Source organism: Bombus bifarius, unplaced genomic scaffold (genome assembly GCF_011952205.1).
Source record: "Bombus bifarius isolate JDL3187 unplaced genomic scaffold, Bbif_JDL3187 scf7180000008030, whole genome shotgun sequence".
In the NCBI taxonomy this organism is placed as follows: Eukaryota; Metazoa; Arthropoda; class Insecta; order Hymenoptera; family Apidae; genus Bombus; species Bombus bifarius.
In genome coordinates this window covers 933126-958486 of record NW_022884401.1, presented here as the reverse complement: position 1 = coordinate 958486, position 25361 = coordinate 933126, and the positions used below count along the sequence as shown (strand labels likewise).

At 33.1% G+C, this 25361-nt stretch overlaps 2 protein-coding genes across 8 annotated transcripts; one reads left to right on the top strand and one right to left on the bottom strand.

Moving 5' to 3' along the window:
* Positions 1-249: 249 nt before the first annotated feature.
* On the bottom strand, positions 250-20677 carry LOC117207467 (stromal interaction molecule homolog). 6 transcript variants are annotated; one of them, XM_033447754.1, is made up of 12 exons: positions 20547-20677; positions 15046-15307; positions 13423-13562; positions 13234-13353; positions 13041-13153; positions 12845-12960; positions 12595-12764; positions 12379-12522; positions 12133-12300; positions 11776-12040; positions 11494-11568; positions 5529-6061 (listed from the first exon to the last, which is right to left on the bottom strand). In XM_033447754.1, exons 2-12 carry the CDS (start codon positions 15251-15253, stop codon positions 5529-5531), a joined length of 2052 nt encoding a protein of 683 aa, XP_033303645.1. In that variant the 5' UTR covers positions 15254-15307; positions 20547-20677. The 6 variants fall into 6 exon arrangements, with proteins under 6 accessions (XP_033303646.1, XP_033303644.1, XP_033303645.1 ...); XM_033447752.1 differs by having other exon boundaries at positions 15046-15690; positions 20547-20663; XM_033447755.1 differs by lacking the exon at positions 20547-20677 and having other exon boundaries at positions 250-6061; positions 13423-13502; positions 15046-15375.
* LOC117207466 (protein cramped) lies at positions 15602-19926 on the top strand. 2 transcript variants are annotated; one of them, XM_033447750.1, is made up of 12 exons: positions 15602-15739; positions 16088-16173; positions 16497-16559; positions 16666-17051; positions 17179-17442; positions 17509-17712; positions 17793-17983; positions 18082-18576; positions 18660-18965; positions 19052-19381; positions 19460-19570; positions 19644-19926. In XM_033447750.1, exons 4-12 carry the CDS (start codon positions 16847-16849, stop codon positions 19746-19748), a joined length of 2211 nt encoding a protein of 736 aa, XP_033303641.1. In that variant the 5' UTR covers positions 15602-15739; positions 16088-16173; positions 16497-16559; positions 16666-16846; the 3' UTR covers positions 19749-19926. The 2 variants fall into 2 exon arrangements, with proteins under 2 accessions (XP_033303641.1, XP_033303642.1); XM_033447751.1 differs by lacking the exons at positions 15602-15739; positions 16088-16173; positions 16497-16559 and having other exon boundaries at positions 16881-17050; positions 17177-17442.
* Positions 20678-25361: the final 4684 nt, after the last annotated feature.

Sequence of the window (25361 nt, the reverse complement as noted above, 5' to 3'; positions counted from 1 at the left end):
GAGAAGCCAACGAACTTAGTCGTATTACATCTTTCAATTATCATTTTATAAATTCATGCGAATAAATCGTTCTACGATCGCGTAAATCGTGCTCGATATTGCAACAGACGAGAAGAGAATCACGCCTTACAAGGACGGTACACGATTTTTCGGACGGCCTGTGATTTCTTTTCCCAGTCGAGAAAGGTTCCCAGGTTTCACGCAGGGAATACAATTTATAGTTTGCACGAGAAGAACGTCGCAAAGAGCTAGTTAAAATTGACCTTTGCTTTTATTCCGTATGTCAGCTCTTACGATAAATCATACAACCATAAAGATGTCACGCGGTTTGATCAACGACTTAAATCGTGGGAGTGAGCTTCTTTCTTGTTTCTTTTCATTTGGAGAACATAGCATCCCCGACAAAGGGAAACATGATTTATACATCAGATATTAACAATATTTCTTTTTCAGTTCTGCTGGGGAACACGAGTGTCACACGTGTTACATATTGCTATTGCAAGATTTTCTCACTTATTAATTCATTGCAGTCTTAAGTTTTTAATCGAACGTAATGCATCGTATACCTATAGGAAAATTGATTTCATTCGAAGATGAAACCTTTTCGCGGAACAATCGGATACAAGCTAAAGAAGAAAGATATCTTTGAAAAAACTTTTCTGCTGTAGAAGACTGCAGATGAATCAACGGATACACACTTTCTCAAATTTAACGCAACGTTTACCTAGCAGTTTCGTTATCTACATCTTTAAATATCGAAAAAGTGTGCCCTGAATAGAGTTTGGACCATTTACTCTCAAGCATTTTAACAACGATACTACTGTAATGATAAAGTTGGCAGATTTGTATAATTGGTAAACAGTGTGTTACGATAAAATTGATACAATTATACGGCTGTATTTTTACATATACGGAAGCCCTCGCAAGCTGTGATATCTCGTTCGAGATAAAAGTTTGTTTAAATACTTAACTACGACAATCTTCCCTGATGCTACTATTCTATAATACTATGATTGAGCCTAGAAGAACGTTCCAACTATCGATGCTTGCAACTATACCTCTTCTTATTTTTCACGTAACGCTACATAACGTTAATCGAACTTGGTCCATTGAACGTCAGATCGCTTCGCCTATTGCTCTCTTATAATACGTCCCTAAGTAACTCGTCCAGAGGGTCGCGCGATGTCTATTCAAACGTGTGTATCTCTACAGATAGAGAGATGCCCCCGAAAAACACACTCGTGATCGTACTCATAATTAGTACGTTGTCGTGATCAGAAAAAGAAACTGAGACTAACCCTGAGATACAAATGTGTCAGTTTGCCAGTTAGGAGAGGAGCGAAATAAGCGTCATCTGGAACAATAAGCTGGCAAGAGGAATGCGCGTCGCGTGAAAGGGAAAAGGAATAAGGGCGAAACAAAAGGAAGATTTTCCAGGATACACGTAGAAAAACCGCAAAATAGCGAACGAAATCCACTGCTCTTGAGTCAGGGTAAAGGTGCACAACAAAATAAATATTAAAAACATCGGGTGGCACAAGAGAGAAGATCAAGCGAAAGTGGTCGATTAATCGTGCAGGCATTTTGGAAGAACAAGTGAAACAAAAAGGACAATAAGCGTTTATTCAAACTCTCCGTGGTCTAGGTTCTCTCGAATTTTCATCTTCCTCAATTTCTAGACGTTCGCGTATTTCAATGACCTTCAAATTGTTAAGCTTCCAAGTTTTCAGCTTCTCGAACCTCCTAACTCTCGAATTTTCCGATTTCACGTGCCAATTACGAACGTAACTTTTGCTAATTAGAATTCGAGTCGAGCGCATCATTAAATTTCCAAGATAGAATTCCTCTTCGATTATGGAGAAACCGGCGCACGGAAAGTTAATCGACGCGAGGGCGATGACACTTATCAAAATTGTCTGTAACAGTAGCTTCGCATATTCATGTGATAATGGTCGATTTAATACTCGAGTTTAAATCTTATCGCACTATCCTTCTTTACATGGTATAAGTTTCAGAGAGTTCCAGCCTCACCGCTTTTAAGCTTCTACGTTTATATGTACACGGACATACTTGTGTGTGCATGTGTGTGTGTGTACATAATGTATATACGTACATATACAGTGTATATACATAAAATGAGAAAAATATGATAAGAAAGGAAGAAACCACTTCGTCCTGTATTGTATGTTCGTTGCCACGCGCGACAACTGTAGAGAATTATGCGTAATACGAGGAAGCGATAATAAGTTAATTCTACAGTCTGACCAAAAACAGTCAGTCACTTAAGGTCACTTTCTTAATTATAAATCATCGTACCCTTTCCTCCTTGCTAAACCTCCATCTCGATAATTTTTCAACGCTGTTACAAAGGGAGTTAAATAGTGCTTTCCATTCCGTACTAATAATATTCTAAGCTTTCAGATTTCTAGATAATCCGTGTAATAGCGTTCTCCACTATTATAATGATGAACGTAAATTTAGCGATGAACGAAATTCTAAAGTATATGAAACAATAGAGATTATTCGATGGCCTTGAACGACTAATTGATTTCAGGCAGACCATAATCGTTTAAACATTAGAAGGTGTCGCAATATTATGAACGAGTCGTTTGAAAAAAGAAGGAGAAAAGAAGAATAAACGGCGCACAAATTGAATAAAAAACGCGACGATAAAATATCACGATTTATGTACTCTTTTATGATTCATGGAAGACTGCAAATAATTTGAACTAGAGATTCTCTATATGGTACAAGGCAAGCACAAAAGTCGGTTTTTATGCTAGTTCCCTTCCTCTCTCTCCTTTGAGATTCGTGAGCTTTATTCGTAGTGTTAAACCTAGTAATACTTGCAAACATTATCGTGTAAAGTCACGTATAGGAAGAAAAACAGAGATGTCTTAATGATTATTGCTTTTCAACGATATTCTATTTACAAATCTTCATGAACCTCGAAGGATGAGTGTCCTAAATCTCTTTATGATTATTTGTTATTATGTCATTCCACAAGTATGAATTTTATCAAACAAGGAACTAATATTATGGTTGACTGCGGTTAGGTGAACAATTTTAATTCTAAAAAATGAGAATTACCCAAAATTCACATACTTTGGAAAATACTTGAAATCTGATCAACTGTAAATCCTCTTTCAATTGTTATTTGTGTTTTTATTGTGTTTATTTGTATTTAATTGTGTTCTTAAGAAGATAATATTAAAAACGCTACCTCACTCGTGGGATGACTTAATAGTTAAAGATATTTTAGGTATTCTCTTATCTTATTATCGCCTATTTCAGAACAGAGCTCTGCTCCTTACAGATATACAAAATTCAACAATGGAATCTGATATTCGTGCTATTTAACCGAACGCGATTAAATGGAAGATATCGTCATTAAATTTCGCAAGTTTTTCAAGAAATGAAGACACATTCGGATAAAGAAGAATATAATAACTCAGCGTAATACGAAGAAAGGTAGAGGGCAATTGTAATTTGCAAAAAGCAAAGCAAAGATAAAAAATGATAAAGTGTGTGAGATCGCGATATTTAAGTGTATATTAAGAAATCAAATAGGAAGGCGAAGAGGAAGAATTTGTGCTGGACCTGTACTGTAGGGGCCAAAAAAACAATGAATACGAAAAATAAAAGGGAGAAAAGACAAAAGAAAACAGAAAGAAGATTTACATTTAACGACTACCACTAGTTCATCGATTGAAAAAGAAACAAAAAAAAAAGGAACGAAAGCTTCAGTACGCTAGAATTTCGTGTTTTTGCGCAAGAGAAACAAGTCACGATGGATCTAGGAATGAGCGATCGCTTTTCTTTTTCTTTAAATAAAAATCTATGTTGGAATTGTAATACCGGACTCGTGAATTATAGTCAAGAAATGAAGAACTTGTTAAAGCAGATACGACAGAAACTTCTTTCTTAGTAGATTTCGCTTAATGATTACTTAGGCCGAGTATCGTCATGGAGAAACATCGGAGGAACATACATTTTTATAAATTGTAATCGATTATGAAATCATCCTAGAACTTCATTCATTGTTTTACTGGCGTTCGAAATAACTTTAAGAATGAAAATGCACGAAAGAATAGGAATGGACCAAGTAAAGTATTTCCACTGCTTCAAAGAAGAGGTCAATACGTTGTTAGAGATTGTAAAATATCGTGTTCATTGTAGCTGTTCAAAGATCAATTTTCACTATCATAACTTACTACAAAACTTAATCCAAAGACAATTTATATTTATTATAAATATTTACAATTGAGATTCTTTTATTTCAGAGAGACTAATCGAAAAGTGAACAGCTGCTGGATACTATTCAGTGAAGTACAAAGGCGAAATTAAAGGAACGTTCCAGCGAAAAAGAAGCTCAATTTAAATTACAATGAATGAGACAGAGAGCTGTCGGTATACAATTCTACCTGAAATTGAAAAGGAGGTACACGGGTATAGAGAAAAGATCGCCCATCCCTGAGCCAAAATATTGTCGTGATTAAAGAATTTCGCGAGTTTAAAAATCTAGCTGTCTAAATTGGACGTCGCTTGATGATGTCTGGTTGCGAACAGAACGAAGATTTGGCAAAACAGGAGACACAGCAGGGCACCAAAAACATTCTACACGACAGTAGCAGAGCGGAACATCGCTTCTAACTCTCAGAATTATCTATCTCTCCATCGTTGGCCGTTAGGTATGTTTTTCTCGTTTTCTTAGACTTACTTAACTAACGCTTCTTTAAACCGTGACACTACTATTATTGTATAATTAATCAGACACTGGCATAATCAATTTCGTTATGCGTCAAGCTCATACTGTACAATTCCTTAACAAAATCCCTTCCTTATGCTTGTATCATACATTAATGTACAGATTGCAAAGAGGCAGCTACGTTTCTCAAAATCTAATAAGATTTGAACGTTCGTAGCTGCGTTTGTTTGCGATATTTATATTACAAGGAGCTTCGACACCAATTACATACAGTACCTAGAAACTACCGAAACTGGATTGACTAAGTAACTAACCCCTAAGTCGTATTTGAATGCTCTCCCATCGAGAGTTTACTGAAGAGTAAGTACCATTTCCATAATTCATACGATACTTTCTAATTTCCCCTGTTTTTCTACGTGCCTTCTGCAATACAGCAATACACGATGGAAGCTCTCAAACTCGTACAATCAATTTCAATAGCATTGGGCTTGTATAGAAGCGAGATTAAATGCCAACGTCCGATTTGATGCAGACCAAAGGGTCAACGAAGGGAAGTCATCGATGTTCCGCCAAACTATACCTGTCCCTCTATTTGCGTGTACAGATAATGTGTGTCTGTATGTACGTATACGTATATGTACCGGCTGTATCTAATCGCTAATTAATGATCAACCGGTTCGCAGAGACAAGTCGTTTTCATCATGTTTTAAGTGCACGTTGCGGCTCGTAATGACACAATTAATCGATCGCAGGTGAGTTAGCGTTAAGTAAGAACGTTACAACACAGATATATAGTGTATGTTATGTTGACTAGCGGGCTTCATAACGTGACCTTGGTCTTGTTCCTCCTGAACGTGAACAGCATCTTCCGGCGTCGTTTTTTCGACTCGTCGTTGTCCGTGGTCGAGTTCGAGTCCGTCGATAACGTTTCGTCGTCCACCGTTGACTGTTGTTGCGGCTCCTTCAGCGCTTTCCTGCTACTGCTCGATATGCTCGTCGTTGTCGTGGAGTTGATGCTGGTGGTACTCGCGGTCGTCGCGAACGTTGGACCAATTTTTTGCTGCCCTGATCGATCTTGGCTCGACGAATCCAACGAATTCTCTGAATAAGACGACTTCGACAGGAATGGTGAGGTAGTCTTGTTCTCGACGGCAAGAGGCATGCTCGTGTCTTGACTGTGGGAACGCATGATTTTGGACTTCTCTTTGCTGGATGCTCTGACGGGCTCGACGGGCCCATCGCCGACGGTGAAATGTACAACGTTACTCTCTGGTGGTGTATCCTTCCCGGTTTCACTGCTGGACGAGTCTGGAGGAACCGACGACTCCTTCCATATTAGGCTGTCTAATGTACCTGTAGATTAAGATTGAACTTTGTTATGCTTTGTATGTATCTGCGGTGGCTTTTCATTTTATGATAGCCTTTTATTTCTGCAAGGGATTGTAGTACGAGTGATTGATACATTAGAATCACAGATTCTTGAAGATTATAAAAATTTGTTTGAAAATATGTAAGGTTTTAGGAATCTATTTGCTCGGTATTGGAATTGAGTTCATCAAAGTTGATGGAGAATGGATGGGCTAACCTGAAAGTGTATTTGAATCTTTAGTAAAACTGATTGGAAATTGGAATAGAACTAATTGTTATATGTATGAATAGATTAACGTTAATGTAGGTCAGGAACCAAAGAAACTGAGATTTTCTTGGAAAAATGTATTCCAATATCAGTTTCTTTGGTGCCTGTGGGATATTGATTTACTGATACCATTGCTATTTCGATAAAGATATATTGAAATAACTGTAGATACTATTTTTATTCGGTCAATTGTAATTTTCATGCACTAATTAGTTAGAACTGCTTTCGACAAACAGTGTCAGAGGTCAGTTCCATGCAGAATCCAGTTTGTGGAAGGAAGAAGAGAAACAAACAACACAATGGATGATACTCTTTTATATTCCACAGTAAATAATATAAATTTTGTCGCGATGCTTTACTGTCTCGCAAACATTAGTAGAATAACGAAGAAATGGTTATTTAAAAAGCGCAATGCATGAAAATTCACGATCTATGCGATAAAATTTATGTTTGTTCCTAAGAAGACTCTTCAAATTCGTGTCACATCAATTCTGAGAAAACTTTACATGCTCCTCAGATGCCATACTTTACCAGAGAACGCAGCTTGGTCCCTTGTTCTAGCGAAAACAAAACACACAAAATCCTTCATAAATTTTTTTTTACAGACAATCAAACATTTTATGAGTTTCTTGTTGAAAATTCTATTTTCATAGTGTTCCATATAAAAACGACGAAGTCAGAAGAATACAATAAATAGAGAAAAACGTCAATTCTTTATTGCTTCAACTGGGAAAGATATCTTTGTGTTCCTGTTTAAAGAAAATATTCTCTAATGACTTCTCTAGACTCAGTTATTTTAACAGCAATAATTCATAAATCTCATTGGTACATTTTTGGCGCATTTCAATAGGTATGTATAGCATTTAAGACTTACAAACTACTAAGGAGTTAACATACTAAAGCGTCTAACTTGAAACTTCGGTTTGCAGGTAACAAAGACAATCATATACAGACTGTTGTACAGATTGCAGTACAGCGTATCATTGTGCCAAATATGTAATTTTAATTCAAGTGAGTCACTCGTGAGTCGTACAATGTTAACTAGATTATTTGAAAGACAAAATAGACAAAAATAGGAACTTGAAACATTCATAGAAACACGGCAAAATTTATACGAGTCCAGGAACGGATCATTTAATTTCAGGAACTAGCGTAGTTAACGTCGCTCGGCAAGAAGATTGAAATTAAAATTACATACTCGGTTAAGTAATTGGTCATCTTGAAACGTCTCATCGCAACTTAGATCATACAAACGAGGCTTGTACACGTCGGTTTCTCGCAAGTTGCTTGATTTATTAATTACGACCTTTGAATCGCACACAATAAAATGTCGAGAGGGAGACGTAACGTATGCATTGCAACAATCAGACAAACAATGTACAGATCCTCCGCTTCTCGTCTCTTAATGTACAATAATGCACACGTTTGCCTATGTGCATTATATGCGGATACATATACGTATATAGCTCAATGCCGTTGATATGCTCGAGTTTATAATAGAAGGAAGAAAAGAGCCGTTTCGATTGTCACGTCTTTCGCATGAAATCAAACCGATTCGAGAATATATTTATTACGCGTCGTGGTGTAAATACGTGTATTGCACCTACGAGTTAAGTCCTCGGACGTATATAATCGCATCTAATTTTAATTGATTCTAATCTTAACCATGACGCGGATCTCCCAGGAAATAAAATTTATTTCTTGGCATCATATTAGGAACCAGGAATCCTCGATCATTCGAGCTTTTCCTAGTCCCTAGCCGCAGCCAAAGGTTTCCACGCTTAAGGCCACACTACTCCCACCAATTGATATAACACGATGATCTCTGCGTTTATTCTTCAACTATTTACCTCTTTAATCTCTAAAGAGGTTCCAAGACACCAATACTAGTAACATACGCCCAAACAATTATCCAACTCTTAAAAAATACACTGTAACATACAATTACGCAATTACCCAAAATTTTAGAGAATGTTTACTCCAAGATTTCGGATAATTGATTGCTTAATCATTAAGCGTGCTCCACAAAAAGATCTGAGGACTTATAGGTACTACAGTTTCAGGTATAATTATAGTTCAGAAGTTGATGGAAGTTCATCTTTTGCTACAAGAAATATCTGTATAACGGACAGTCGAGTATCAAGAAAACAATTTTGCTCTTTCTTAGATCTTAAAGAGCTGAACAGAAACGAGAAATCAGACGAAGGAAGTAGCGACGCCACCTCGTGGTAAAGTGATCTTGAACGACCGAAATCTTCCGCTCGGATTATAGTACAGCATAGATATGATGTATTTAATCGCCGGTTATAGCTTCAGCTAGCGAGCGATAATCGCGACGGGAAAAAAATTTGAAATTGCACACGACACGTAAGAAAATGGCACTTCCAGCGATGTAAACACGATCGTCGAATTCAGATAGGATGCTGTGCTAGCTTCTAATTCGAACTATTAATACGAAGATTGTTGTGCAACGCATTACTGCGGGACCTGGCAAAATTGAAACGTGCTCTTGGCGAAATAAGAAAACGCATCGACGATCGGTCGATTCTCATGAAATAACCGGGAAATCGTAAATGAAAAATTTCTACTTTGGTTTAACGTTTTAATAGGATTAAGCGATATATTATATTTTCGTATAGTAATATAATAGGTGATCGATCATCGAAATTTATTAAATAAAGTGATAATTAGATAGTTATCACGCTTGGCACTTGGTCGTCTTCGATATATTGCTACTAGATACGAAGGAACGAACTAGAAGGCTTATTATACTTGATGGAGCTTGGATCGTTAGACTGCGGATATATACACACGTATAGGAAATTTAAAGCTGCGAGAATATACAGAACATATGGAAATATACATAACATATATTTGGAGTACTCGTTATGATATTTAGTAGGTGATTAGAATTTAAATGAAACATTCGATACGACTTGTTAATTTTGTTCATAAATACATTCCCAGTCCAACGATCGTATGCCTTGGATAGACGAAGAATCGAAGTCGTAGTTGCGACACAAATTAACCTTTGCAAAATGACCATTAAGCGAATTAATCATTGCTGTCATTGAGTAGATGTTCCCTAGTTTTTCAAGGAAGAAACTTACATATTACACAGAATAGCGTCTCAAGAAACGTATAAAATTCTTTCCTGAATTTTTTCAAAGTAAATTAATATTTATTTTCTGACCTCTTCGATTTTCTTCATGGCTCAGATTTTCATTTCCTTTATACTTGAATAAAAATTTCTTACGAGAAAAGAAAAAACTAAAAAATTTGTATTTTGTATGTGGAAGAAAAATGACATTATTCGTAAAAATATCACATGCTTCTGATGTTTTCACATACACATCTTTGTAAAGATTCTGGCCTTGTTCGTTCATTCGACACATCATGAAAATTTTTGTACAAAAATATGTCATGTTCTTTCATCAAATTGTTATCCTAACGTTTCATAATCTGTACGAGCAGGTAGTTGTAAAAAAACAACTCCATATAATTGTACTGACAATACACTGTTCTTTGAATTATACTACAATATAATGTGTGTATGTGAGAATATGTGAGTGTATGTTCGCGTGTGTGTGCGCGTGTGTGTGTCTGTAAACTTACGCGTTAACAATAAGTTAAGAAACTTGTCATTATTTAAATAATTAACACGCCGTTATAACTTGACAAATCTCGATTAGGAAAGGGGAACATTCCAATTTTCAATCCTCCCTTTTCCTGCACATAAATCCTTTCATTAAAAATTTTTACCAGATTTCACTGAAAGATCTGCTGATGCTCTTTTAACGCTACTTGCATTGTCACATGTCAGAGATAATCAAATTTCGTTCGTAAGCATTTTTTTGGTACAATGTACTTTTAATTACGAACATATTATTCATGTCACACATTACTTGATAAAATATATAAATAAATAATTTTTTACATTGATATGTAACTACTCGATAAATAACAATAACAATTTTTTCAACAACTATGACTTTTTTAAACTTTAAGTAAGTCTCTATACAATGTGCAGGATCAATAATATACATAAAAACGTGTTAGAAAGGTTTGATTATGTTGCTTCTTTAATCTTTTTTGGAACCATTAAGTATAGTTTCTTCCACCCCTAGAATCAAATGATAACACAACATAAACAAACAATAACCTAAGAGAAACAAAGAATATCAAGAAATATTGTATCTTATCACAAGAAGAGCAGCTAAAATTGTTAATTCAATAATTCAAACATATAAAAATATATATACACTTTCTTTGTACTTTCTTTGAACAAAGTTTTATAAAATCGGGAATTAGTTTGAAAAAAGCACAAAAAATGATATAAGCAATAATAAACAATTTGAGCAAATTTTTCAACAAAAACAACGAGACAACAACATTTATAGCATGATTTAAACAACACTTTATGTAAAAGACACAAGACAATAACGTAATCAAACTTCACAATGTACAAAAATATATTTAAAACAAAATGACCATAAAAAAAGTCGCTAATGTTTTTAATGTTTTAATGTAAAGCTTTTTTTAAACATAAATCTTTTATAAGATTTTTGTATTCTTCAAATATTTTCTAACATTTGTAGAAACATGACATTAGAACATCTTCGTAATGTGTGACATTAGCCATCTGCTTTCCTAGAACCAGTAACATCTTTCATAGAAATCATAGATGCATACGTTCGTATTTACGATTTGCAAAAACTACTTTTTTGTATCAAAATGAATCTTAAGGCATCGCGTGAATTTTTTAAATTTATATTTTAGTAAAAATTTGATTTCAAAATCTTTGATAAGAAATTCTTACGAAGAATAACTTATCCGTAATTTCATTACAAACTTCTTAAACAGTTAGCAAAGTACATATCGTAATTTAGTTTTCACGAGTACCTACGCTGGAAACCCGAAGGTTTGATTAAGAGAAATTAATGTCACAAAAAGAACCCAAACTACTACTATTAGGACGACAAAAAAGTTAGTAAATTATTGATCTCGAAAATATATCTACGTGCGTAAAAAAGAGAGAATAGAAGATATTTAGATATTGTAAGTATCATATCAAAGTTACAATAGTATTTACAAATTGAGCATTGTTACTATCAATCTAAATGCTCGTGGAAGTCCGTTTCCAGCTTACCTGCGGCACCACATGTTGAAGGCGAGTAAACTGAACTTGCTTCGTCGTCTAAGTCATCTTGGCTACTGAGTCGACCTGTAAACATGAATCGCACGCATGATAAATTATTCGCGTTAATTTATTGTATCCAAATTTTTAAAACTGAAACTTTATACGAATATCAATCATCAATTAAACCAAGATTCACAAATAAAATACAAAAATCATTTTTAAATTATTAAATATTTAAAAGGTCTAAGCACTAATCACTAAACAATTTTGTATCGTCATAAACGTAAATACCTCTGAGTCCAAGACCTCGACCGTTAGGAGTTCCTCTGTATAGAACAGTTTCTAAATAACTTAGACCATTATTATTTATTATATTAAAACCACATAGCAGCTCAATTTGCTTCCAACGATGTACTCTTTCTTGCAATTCTACGGTGACTTCGTTTAGAGCAGTTCTTGCCTCAACTATACTTTTGTCAACTTCATCAATCGATTTTCCATGAGTTGAAACAAACGCTCCTACTAAACTCGATCGTTTTTTTCGCAGTTTCTCGCACTAGAAATAACATTACGTACAATTAAATAATAAATAATGAAATTGTAATGATATACAAAAGTAATTTAATTGAGAAAAAATGTATCACTTACTGCTTCTCGTGCTTGTTGCAACTGTTTCTCTGCAGATATCTTTTTCTTGGTATATGCTTTATTTTCAATTTCGTGAGTTAATTGTAACCAATGTTGCAATCCAGAAGGAGGAGACCAACATCTGTCTTCGAGTTCGCCCTCTGCACGTTGCAATTCAACTTTTAACATCTGTAAAGTCCAAATTAATTACACTTTGAAGGAACCTAATCCTTAAATTTTAAATGTAAAAATTTATGGAATATTTACTTCGATTTCTGCCTTTAATTGAGAAACTTCGAGATCGGAGTAAGAAGCGTGCAATCCCACACTTTCGTCTTGTAAACGTTTCTCTAAGTTTTGTTTCTCAGTAGTTACACTTTCTTGTTCCATTCGTGCCCTCTCCAATTCTTTCTGTAAATTGTAAAACATAACATTAACGAAGATTTAATGCGTTGCTAAGACTTTAAGAAGAGTAAAACATACTTGCAAGTCCTCCAATGCCAATTCTGCTTTATGTAAACTCTCCATATCCTTCATCATTCTGTGGAGATGTTTCTTTGAGTCTTGCCTCTGCCGATATGCATACCAACATCCTATACACACTCCGAAAAACAATGTTATTAATACCGTATCTTTGATGCCATGTCCAGTATCTATAACAAGATATTAAATAATTATGGTAAACCAGTCAAAAAATTTTTAACAGAAAAATGATCTTTTAATAATTGTTTACCCTTTGGTGGCCCAAAAAGAACTACATCCATAGCTTTTAAGGCAATTTTTTGTTTATGAATGGGATCCTTGATGCCTAACACATTACTTAGGTATTGCATATTGTTCACAGCCAATCTATACATAAAGTAATAAATATTTTGTTATTAAAACAATTGTTACAGTATCAAGATGATGTACTGTTTAAAGAAAGTGACCTTGGAAGTGTAGCACCAGTTACACGGTGTTGTATAAAAGTAGGAACATATTGTGGAAGATCTACACTAGAAGCTAACCATTCTGATGTTTGTTCTATAGTCCAATTATGAACCTATAAAGAAATTATTAATATAGTAAGATATCAAAAAAAATAAAAGTTATTTAAAGAAACAATTATATTTTAGACAATACCTCTGACCTTAACCAGGCTTCCCAAAGTTCTCGAACACTAATATGCATATCATCATTATGATGGAAAGCCCTCTGTCTCCTTTCATACCCAGCTTCATATTGTAACTCTTCTCTTAAAAACTAAAAGGAATACAAATTGCTTTTTATATCTCATAATGTAGAAGGAATTATAAGTAAAAATTTATTTACATCATCTGACTCTGTAAGATCCACATTTCCATTGGCATCATCGTCTAGTTGACTGTGGAGTGATTTGATAGCTTCTAAACCTAGTCGATCATGAGAAGCCAGTGTAAGACAAGCTAGGTCATCGTTACAAGTATCGGAACCTGTAATAAATTAAACAGCCTACGTTTGATTGTATGTGTTTATGATTACATGTAGTTTGTTTACAAGTGCCTTTTTTCTTTAGGGCTATGATTATCCTGTTAACCACGTGTAAGAAGCTTTTTGTCCAATTATTATTAATGTAGAAATGTCAATTAGAAAGAAGTATCTTGTTAATAAACATAGAATAAGTTTACAATAACAGTTCGTTACTATTGAGTCAAGACTAATCTTTGAATGATTAGATCATTTGTGAAATTTATCATCTGCAATATGAGCTTTTATCATAAACACATTTGTATCTCTTTTACAACAAAATCATCAAATTAAAGAAGAAGGCCTATTTTTTTAAGTAAGCTTTGTAAATGTAAATACCTTTAAATAAAATGATATAGCAGACAAAACTTATTTTCTTTTTTTTTTTTCTAAAATTAAATATTAGTCATGCATATACATGCTGCCTATTTACACATACATACAAAAGATTAAAACAAAATATTAATGAAACAAAACAATAAATAATGGTATAAACTAATGGTTTAATTTCAAAGCAATTTGGAGTATCTTATAACTAATCATTAATTAACCCTCCAATTATCATAGCTCAGATTATAATGCAATATGAGAAATTTTTAATTTCTATCTTCATTAATAAACAATAACAGAAGAAAAAGAAGAAGAACAAACATATTTCTCAAAAATATATTTTGAAATACATGTAAAAATTACTTTTGATTTCATAATAAAAAAATGGACATGATAATACAAATAGCAGTATATTACATCAGTATATAATTTCAAATACATATAAAAACTCAAATATCAGAAAAATATTACTAAACACTACATGGACCATATATAAAATGTAAACTGTACACATAATTCTTCTTGACATTATAAAGACAAGACTATGCAAGAAAGCAATTATACAACTAACAATATTATGACTGAACATATTAAAATAAATATTAAACTTGTCACCAGAATACAACAGGAACTATAAGCTGTCAATGCATTTACAGTGGCTCATAAAATATCTTGTAGCTTCTATATATATTTTCAGATTTATTTCAAACTTTAGCAGTATAATTATGATAGTGTGACCACATTGCTAATGAAATCTTTAAGTGTTTCAGTATAATAGCACATCTAATATATTCATAAAAAATTTTTACAAATATTTGAATACTTTTGTGAGCTACTATAAGTTACAGAATAAATGAAGGATATTTTTCATGGGCTATGCATATTGGAGGGTTCAGACAACAAGAAAAAAACAGATAGCGGATTTTTATGGACGTAATTAAAGAAATAAAAGCTAATAGGAATTTATATTACCCGTTAAAAATTATAACGAATATTTCACTCTAGGTATATCATACATTTTTGTGTATTACACACATTATGTGCATTTTTACATTTTCAAGTTTTTCATGAATGTATAAAAATCCGCAGTCTAGTTTAAATAATAGAAATAAAACTTACCAGCTTCGTGAGCAACGGCTTGCGCTAATCCATCGGTAAGTGTCGCGGAGAATGCCGTAACTTTGGAATGTGAACTTCCAGTTGAACCAGATTGAAAGTTCGAGCTCGTGTCGAGTGCCCCGCCGCTGGCATCTACCGTGTTCCAACACCAATACGACAAATGCAGTCCAAACAGTACAATCACATTGGTTATCACGGATGATCGCATTTTAAGGTTAGATACACCTTGTCACTGACACCTCGCGCCACCCTTGCGCAGTTGCTACGAGTCAAATTAAAAACCGTGTAGCTTTTGGCTCGTTGTCACCTTTGACGTAGACCCGCAATAGTGAATATAACCAAGGTTACAGTTATCAAAACCGGGATAGCAATGGAATTTGTCGAGTGCATAACACGCGTGACCGATTATGATGTTACAGCGGGCTTAGTAACTGAGTGATACACTGTCGTTATTTGCCCCATCAAGGCGTCGGTCAACGTCCGAGATCTCTTTAAAATAAATCAATTGATTTATTAATTAAGTACACTACGCTCCTCTTCTCTGTGCCTCGGGTTTTCCTATCAAGGCCACCGTCCACGAACAACATCATGGAAAATCGTTCATTTAGATTGGACACAGCAATGCACTTTTCTGCACGCAAAAAACTGAAAAATTCAATTGGTCCCGTGTGCGGTTATTCGCGTGACTTTATTGGTTAGACGTTGCACTTATGATACGAATTATTCCCAGCGCCAGCGCAGCGCGAAAATCATTTGTAAAATGTCTTTGACCAAAACGAGATGATTTATATGATATTAGCGATATTAATGGGCGTTTCAATCTCGATTTCGAATATTTTCGTAGCGATTCGATATTTTTTTAATACTGTCGAAATTCGAATTTCTTCGACTAAATGATTTGATATTTCAAATACTTGAATCTTGATAAGTCTTGTGAATCTCGATAGGATTCGTAATCTTCATAAAAGAATGAATATCTTATATGTCATACTTTATATCTTATATGTTATATATTATATATTTTATATATATTATGTTTTAGATCTTAAATGACTGTCAAGTTTTTTAAAAGTTTTAAGTACCGAGTCATGTCTAAAGCAATTCAAATTTTTCACTACATGCAAATATGTAAGTACTTACATATTGTCAATACATGACAAGACAAATTTTTCGAAGTTCTCCCGACACGAGTTGATTAATTATTTTAATTAAATATAATTCTTTCGATGATTTTACTATATATATCTTTATAACAATGTAGTTAAATATTTCTTAATTTTTAGATGTTAAGTGCAGTAGATTTAAATATCCAATTTGCTCGAAAACTCGCTTAGAATTGTGTAGTTTGGAAGTAAGCACAGTGTGTGCATCTATCGTGTTTGTTGAGCTAAATATCGTTAGATTTTCATAATTACGTAATTTTTGCAATTACATTGCGTTTATGTTTACAGAAAAATTAAATCCTTCTTAATCACATTAATCAGCGTCGGAGAAGCTCGTGTTTACGTTCGAGCGTAAGTACGAAGATAATTACGTTTTAACGTGATTTAAACACATTAATAAATCACCATTACGTTTGTTTCTCGATAGCCTAATTATGTTAAAATACAATTTTTATAGGATTTCTCGACGGAGTTATGTTATTAACATCATAAATCGAAACGGAAATATTTTCGTCCGTAAATCTACTTCGATTTACCGATGTGCTACCTGTTCTAATGAGTTGTAAAATTCGTACTATCTAAGCGCCTCGAAACTGGTTAAGGTTGTTACCTAAAATTTGTCTCGTGAGAACGTTAAAATGGAAAATAACGCGAAAAATGAAGATTGTGAAATTCAGGGGATTAATATAGTGAGCAAGAAAGAAGACAGTTCATCCCAAACTGTACAAAATTCTTCAGACGCAAAAGTTCCCGTGGATTCTAAGAATACTCAAGTTCGTGTCGTCCGAGGAACAAAAAAGATAAAATTAGACGTTGGTGATGGTAATAACTTGGAAAAAAAAGGTTTGTATTTGTATAATCAATTGATGATATAAATATAGTAATCGAAAGAAATATTAACAGCTGTATAACTTCTTAATTAAACTCCAATATGTTATATAGTTACAAAGATTTGTTTGTAATTTAATAGATTCCAAGGATGAAGAAAACAATACAGAGGTGAAAGTAAAATCTTTGAAAAGATCTTGCGAATTATGGTCCATGGAGGATAAAAATACCTTTTTCAAAGCTTTAAACGAGTATGGGAAAGACTTTGATGCTTTACAAAGTTATTTCTTGAGTCAGGGAAAGAAAAAAGGTTTACCAGATGTTGTGATAAAAAATAAGGAACAGATTAGGCATTTTTATTACAGAACTTGGCTAAAAATATCGAAGCACCTAAAATTTTCAGAAGGTAATTGTTTAATGTATTTTTACACTTTAGTTTTTATTTTAATAATATAATTGTTTTGTTGTACAGATGTAAAAAAAACTTCGCAGGAATTGTATGGATTAATTAATTATGGTGAACTTAGAAGAAAGTTACCACGAATATATGAAAAGGTACAGTTGAAATTAAATGAGTTGGTTTATTGGGGTTCAACACAAGTCAGACTTAGAGGAAGAACTATGAGAATTAAAACACCTATATGTAGAGCACTGAGAAAACTGAATCAATTAGAAGGTATACTTAATCAATAAAATGTAAAATATAGTTCATGAAATTTAATAATATTTCATATAACAATTATAATATTTCTATAGATTGGCAAGAAGAAATTAAACTTCCCCCTAGGATAACAATAGAATTAAGGCCCCGTAATAATATGGCATGGTGGCAAGTGCAAGCATCTTCGATGAATCCAAGAGTACGCACTCTATTACCTATACAGAGACGTTTGTCTAGTTTATTAATATTTCTGCAACAAAGATGGAGACCTGCAAAGTATAACACAGTATCCTTACTTCAAAATAGATTACCAATATTAATGTATCTTGTTTTGTATCGAATAAGAAGAAAAGTATTGAGAAAATTCCTATACATTTAATGTAGTTCCCCAATCTAGAAAATGCAGTTGCTAATGAAATGAAAGATAATCGGTTATTACGAGTAGCACCACCTGAAGGGAGCAAAATTGCTTTGCCAATGGTGAACCTTGGAGAGTATCTAACCAGCAACAGTGTCAGTTTAAATTCTTATGAAAAACGTCTAGGATTGAAAAGTTCCAGAATGGACCTATTAGGCTCAGAACAATACATAAAAGGAGTTGGAAAGAAAGGAATTAAGAAAAACAAAGTAGACAAAAAATGCATGAGCCGTACAGAGGATAACTGTACCATGCCAGACAATAATAGTGATATAGATGCAATAGAATCTAGCAGTAATGTTGCAGAAAGGCCGTCGACTGTTAGTAACACCGAAAAAGCTAATCCAGAGCAAAAAACAGAATTTAACAGATTTCCGGGAAGGGAAACTATTGAAAGAATTCGGAAGGGATGGAACATCGAGGAAGCAAACACCATTACTGTGGGGGACCTCTTTTTGATGGTACACGTGTTAACTTTTATCCGAGTTAGCTTTAAATAAAAGTTGAATACTCCGAGTTGTCCTACATTTTTAAAATTTTTCAGTTTGGTCGCGAATCGAAAGTTACGCTGGAATATTGGTGGGACTGGAATCATCGGGAACAACACGTTGGAGAGTCTACATCAACAACTTTACGCGATGATAATTTGTGTCTTACCTTGCAAAAGTTATTATCTATAGCAAAACATAGTTATGGCACGAGTAAAGTATATGATAATACTTCTGGAAGTAATGAAACTGTGATTTCCTCTCGAATACTTTCGACAAAAGCATCGACCTTTAAAAGACCTTTAATTCCACAAACTTATCAAAAGATTGGAACACCAGATGCTTTCAAAACGCAGTTAGATGTTCGTTATCGTTTCAAATTCAATATTTCTTTAAGGAATTCAAAAACATTTATTATAAAAATGTGATTTTGTTTTTTTAAATGCAGAAGTTTACAACACGTTTCAGTAAACGAGGTAGAACCGTGCGGCAAAAAAGTCTTATTGTACAAAGAGTATTGCCAATAATATCTACTACAAGCAATACACCAGAAGACGTAACTTCTAATAATCAAGAAGCAAATAAAATAAATGACCCTCCTATAAATAATGATGATCAACAAAATGATAAATCGCCATCCATAATTATAAATGTACCACAGGAAAAAAGTTTTTTGGATGAACTTGAAGCGGCAAGAGTTCCGAAACCTACGAATTCCATTATAACAAGCGCAACGCAAATACTTAAAGAGGGAGAACATCAATGGTTGAATAGTGAGGTAAATTTCTAAGGTTGATTTCTAGAATTTTAAGCAAGAAATATTTTTTCTTTTACTAATATTGAAATTAAATTACAGGTAGCAGATTTTTCATTAAGTAGTTTCCTAGGTCAATTAGAGTCCCCCATGAAAATCTCACAGAGAAGTCAAAATGAAAATAATATAGAAGATAGTCGGCCATCGTCCGATGTAAGTATATATAATAAAATTTAAAAAAGATTGATCTATTAATATTTTAATCTATATTAAGAATGTATTACAGGTCGTTTCACATATGCAATGCTTGATGGGGGAGAGTAGTGTTGATTATATGGCGAAATTTGCAAACCTTGCATCACAGATAGCATCTGACGATAACAAAAAATAAAAGTATAAATAATCGACTAGTTTTGTACTAATTTTCATATGAGCAACTATCTAAAATTATGTAAATGTGATGATACATGCGAGCATGTAATGATATTTAGACTGATTAATTTATCTCTTTGATATTGGCTTTTACAGTCGACTGTTATAATAATATTAATACTAATAATAATGATAACGAAAATAATAATATATGGAAAATAAAGTAATTCATATACATATACAAACTTCCTGTATGATTTCACTTTTCTATGATTAGCAATTTATAAAGTATGTATTATATATATATTATTTAACACTTTGTTCAGCATAAAATGCTTAGGCATATCTATTCTGAATATTCATTAATTTTTTATTGTATTTTTTTCTATGATACAGAATGCAAAATTAATTTATATAGCAAGTTCAAGTTCTTAATCTTGCTTCAATAATTCATGAATGTTCATAAATATTTCATCCTACGTTTGATGCTAAAGATTTATTGAAAACTGCACAAATGCGGGAGGAATACGTTTATAGGTGATATTTAGTATCCTTATTTAACCCACAAAGATGACGCGGCATCTGTTTATGGAATCATTTAGGCTAGTTCTCGTGTATGACTATCACTATTGCGTTGCAATCTCATGTAACTAATTAAGTATGTTGAAAGAAAAAAACAAATCCCCGTTTATAACTTCCTTAACTGAAAGAAGTAACAAAATCCAGGTATATATAAACTCCTCCTATTTTTCTCGTATCATAAGTTCCACTAATTACGTATATATAGAATGTGAGAAAGATGAATATGAGTACTTACATACTATTGGAATTTGTTTAACACCGCCTATTATTACGAACGGACAGCGTTAACCTTATACAGATTTTCCATTATTAGAAGTACTTTGAAATACTTAAAAATTTTTTAAATATAAATTTCTTTAACGAAAACAATATCCGCAAGTACTTACAACTTGCATTACAGAACTGTGATCAAACACTGTCTAAGCTTATGACTTAACAATGGAAAAAGAATCTTTATCTGATGATGATGTAGGAAATAACGGTCATTATAATACTACTACAATCATTGTGATATTCTGAAATATGTACGAAAACGCTCATCAGCTGTATATTTGAATACCAAAATTTTAATTAAAGATTAAAGAGAAAGAATAGAGTATAGATCTATTATGATCGTTTATTAAAGCAATTTTCAATTAAATTGAGCATGCTTGAAAATATTGCAAATACGCGCCTAGGAAATGATGGGAACGATAATGAGCCGAACACCCCAAGGAGACACATATTCTTGGAAACGAAGCTTATAGTGTTTTCGACGGCGTATTGCGAAACAGACATTGTGAATGATTCATAGTGCCCGCGTCCACGTGATCTTATGCGCACGCACCTATCAAGTATTTGTTATTTGCAGATGTGATTTTCCCTGGACGTAAGCACCTTCTTTGAGTGAACTGAAGTGGTTTCACTCATCTCATCGATCACAGAAGAATAAATCGTTAACTATCTATGCTTTCTTTCCAGAAAAAAATGTAACATACAATTACACATAAAAATTCGCACACAAATAATATTTGTTATCTTTTCCTTTAAAGTCATAAACATAATTATATGAATGATTGGTATTGATAAACTTTAATTTTAAAAACGAGTTTAACCCAACTGAATTTCCTATTGGTTTTTCTTTTATCTTTTTTTTTGTCGTACAACGTACGACAACATACGTAATATTTTTTATTTTGTAACTTGCACGTAGTCAATGACGTTAGTTAAGTACTTTTGATTTTTATCGACGTTAAAAAATTATGAACCTGTTTGACAGTCCGGAATGACCTTTCCCGTTTCAAAACACATTCAATTACGCAGAAGTACGAGTTATTACGCTCTACAGATTAAAAAGTTTACTATAAGACGTGAAAAAAAAGAAAGAGAAACGATCATGTTTGGCTTTCAATCTTCTTTGTCCTTTTCATTGCGTGTATTTACGTCTATTGAATTACTGTAATTGTCATTGATATATGTTTTGTTTACTAAACGTAGCATTTGTTTAAGCCAATTTGCATTTTCATATCAAGTACAGATAATTATAAATATACATATTCAACATCATTTATATTCAAAGTCGAATAATGCATAAAGTTCACGTGTTTTCTTATAAAATTTCTTTTCGTGACAAAAACTTTGGAAAATGTTTTTATTCGCAATGATTGATCATATTGGGACGTTTGTACTTTTGTATGTTTGTTTTGTATGTTAAATTTGTAATTCAGAATAGGTATAATATATCGATATACATAAATATATTATTTAACGTTAGACTGTTTGGTGAATTTTTCGTATAATGATAACAAAAATTTTATATTTACAGGGCAGTGAGTATTTTCATTGAATTTGATATCTTAATACCTTCAAAAGATATTAATTTAACAGGACGTGAACTTTCGATAAGTGTTCACATATCGATGCTATTAAATATTTCCCAGTTGTGATCGTATGTATTGTACGTGACTTGAAATTTGCATACAACTACTATATTCAAACAAGTAGATTATTTCTTTTTCGACATCCAATCATTTCTGATCCTAATATTCCGATAAATGGATGGACGACAGAATTTTTGCGTTTGCCGGTTAAGGATAACCATTAACGTGTAATATAATCATTTATAATTTCATTTTGTGATTTTATATAAACGCGGTGCGATGCATTACGATCTTCAATGAATCCTGCGCAAAAGCTAATCGCATAGAATTTCTACATATTTAATGAGATTGCATCAAAGTATAAAAACAACAATCAATTTTATTTTAATAAATAATCTTACTCTTAAAAGACTTCGTTCAGACGATTTCAATGACGTCTAATACAATCTCATTCGACAATAAACGAAGGGGCAAAAGAACGAGAGATGCCCAAAATATTGACCATTTATATCAATACAATATTGCAACAGATGTAAATTTGAAATATCTGAAAATCTTTCGTTTATAAAGAAATGATTATTTATGTTATCTTTACGTGTCATGGACTTCTTTGTAATATAATAATTAAAAAATAATTGTAAAATTTTTAAATATCCAAGCTTTGTAAATGACCTTACATCACATTTCTAAAAATAACAAAGATTATCAAAGGATTATTGGGACACCTTATAGGTCTTCCTGATGTTAATCAACATCTATCTGGATAGTGGAGCAAATCGAGATACACAAAAACTGTAACCTAGTAAATGTGATCAGGGATGCTTTAACCTGGACAACCAACGAAACGACCATTTCTTATATTTCAGCAACAACTGCGAAGTAAGTATATACGTGTGTAGTATAAGTATATACCAACATCGACAAGATCGCAGTTTAACAAAATTATTAGAATTTAAAGAAGGACTTTACCAAGTAATACAAAGGATGGGAATCTCTGAGACCTTAGAAATTATATTCAGGTTTTCCTTAAGAAAATTCCATTTGTTATTCCGATTGAGTCTTTATCACAATTCTTATGATAGGTCAGTGATTCATCTTACGAGTACTATAGGCTATATTCGAGCTAAAAAACAAAGTGACTCGCAATTGGAAGAACAAGTTCGGAAGTTACTGGGGAATTTTTCAACTCTTCGGCATAAAAAATGAAAGAACGATTAAAGTGAACCACAGATATGTAATCCTTACATTTTTCGTCTAAATTTATGAAATAGGCTGATTAAAATACCACAACTTCCTTAATTAACATCAGAACCGAAATAATCTTTGTTCTTTATCATTGTTGCCTTTTTCCTTCTTCGTTTACTTTATTCGTTGATTTTTCAATTTCTCTACAGGAAACAGAATGTTTCGAAAGAGCCGATATAAAATCAAAGCTCGGCGAGGTTTGCGCGATCACAGTTCCTCGAATCAGTTATTAGTAATCCCCAGGAGTTTCACGGATTGCGGTTATGATAAAAAGCGCGTTCTTCCCAGTGTAGAGACGTAATTGAAAGGAAAAGAAAAAAAGAAGGCGCATGAGAGAAAAAAGGAGAGAAAAGTACATCGTAAAATAAAATGAAGTCCATGGTAGTACCGACATGTTTACACTCCGATGTCGAGACATCGTGGCGTACTATAAATAAACGAGTCCATAGGCGCCGCCAATGTGAAAAGCTTTTTCGAATATTGCATTTTGTCTGGACGAATGCGATGGAAACATTATATGTATACAGGGTAGAACGTACGAATTGGACACATTAGTGGATCCATTGAAAATATTTCTGAAATGTATAGTACATGATACATACAAAGTTTAAAAATATAATTTCTGTATTATTGACAATCTATTTACCTCTACTATATGTAAACGTATTCCAACATTCCAGGAAAATTTGGTATACGTGCACATTATTGCAGAGTATCATTTTCTTTTTTTCTCACACTGGTTCTAGCTAGTCAATCTATTGAGAATTATGCGACGAACAACTTGTGTCTATTAATAACGCTGTAAGAGAGAAAAAAAATGGAATCTTCGTAGAGATCTTCAAACGCCTCAATGTCACGGGAATACCGACGAAGTCTTGTCGTACAGACGAATTTTTGTTCCTGGTTATTTCGTAACTGTTTCGTACGTTGAATCGTTGCTGATTTGCAATAAATGTTTTTTTTTTTTAAAAAAAGATACTTCCAGGAAAAAATCGAAGCCCGATAGCGATTTCCATTTTATGGAAATTAGATTAACCGCAAGACTCTGGCTTCGCGCAACAGCATATCGATCGACTGGAAATATTTGAAGACATTAATATAATGATATCTGTAAATACAGCATATAAGTCGCATGCATTTTTATAAAAGATTGGAAAGAGTGAGAATGATTTTATAAGATAATTAAAGCAGTCGAATTTAAATATTTCATGAAATTAAAATATATTTAACTAAATAGATTAATTATATGCTTCTATAACTGCATATTATTCACTAGAAAAATTTACCTTACTGACCCAAATTAGTATTATTATAAATCATTACATTAAATCATTGAATGAAATTCCATCTATGACAACATATTTATATCCGATAACTCTTTCATGCGTTGTTTAGTTAATGAAAGTATAAAGTATATTTAAGATATTTGTACACAGACATGCACACTTAATTACATTCGATCATTTCTTATCTGTTATTTGTTTTTGCAGAATCATTTTATATACAACCGATTGGACGTACAACCTTTTAACCTTAAAAAAGATTGATATCGTTTGGTTGATTTAGTAATTTGAACTGCGAAAACTCGAATCTTCGCAACACGTGTTCCTACTTGGCGGCAAACAACCTATGTATTTGTTTGGAAAAAACGTATTTTAAACGCCACATATGAATTTTTCATAACATATATTTGCCCAAATATATATTTAAAAAACTCTCTTTTTATATAAACCAGAGGATCTATTTTACATGTCAGAATTTTGAATAGTACACTATAACCCCTTATGATGCAACCCTCTTCTCTTCTACTTTAAGCCAGATATGCATTTTGTGTTTAAACGCTTGAGGTTCTTCTTAAAAATTTTCTTGATTCGACGAAAGTCTGCAAGATATTCCGTTTCTTTTTCTAAACTTTCGCTCTTGCATTATATCGCAAATTGATTCCG

What these genes read in the sequence shown, in the direction of transcription:
- LOC117207467 (XM_033447754.1), bottom strand. Translation starts at nt 15,253, where the DNA reads ATGCGATCATCCGTGATAACCAATGTGATTGTACTGTTTGGACTGCAT. An exon ending in TCTTTTTGGGCCACCAAAGG is followed by an intron (nt 12,765 to 12,844) that starts GTAAACAATTAT and finishes ATCTTGTTATAG; the next exon opens with ATACTGGACATGGCATCAAA. An exon ending in TCGAGGTCTTGGACTCAGAG is followed by an intron (nt 11,569 to 11,775) that starts GTATTTACGTTT and finishes TCATGTTTACAG; the next exon opens with GTCGACTCAGTAGCCAAGAT.
- LOC117207466 (XM_033447750.1), top strand. Translation starts at nt 16,847, where the DNA reads ATGGAAAATAACGCGAAAAATGAAGATTGTGAAATTCAGGGGATTAAT. An exon ending in AAAACTGAATCAATTAGAAG is followed by an intron (nt 17,713 to 17,792) that starts GTATACTTAATC and finishes ATATTTCTATAG; the next exon opens with ATTGGCAAGAAGAAATTAAA. An exon ending in GACCTGCAAAGTATAACACA is followed by an intron (nt 17,984 to 18,081) that starts GTATCCTTACTT and finishes CATTTAATGTAG; the next exon opens with TTCCCCAATCTAGAAAATGC.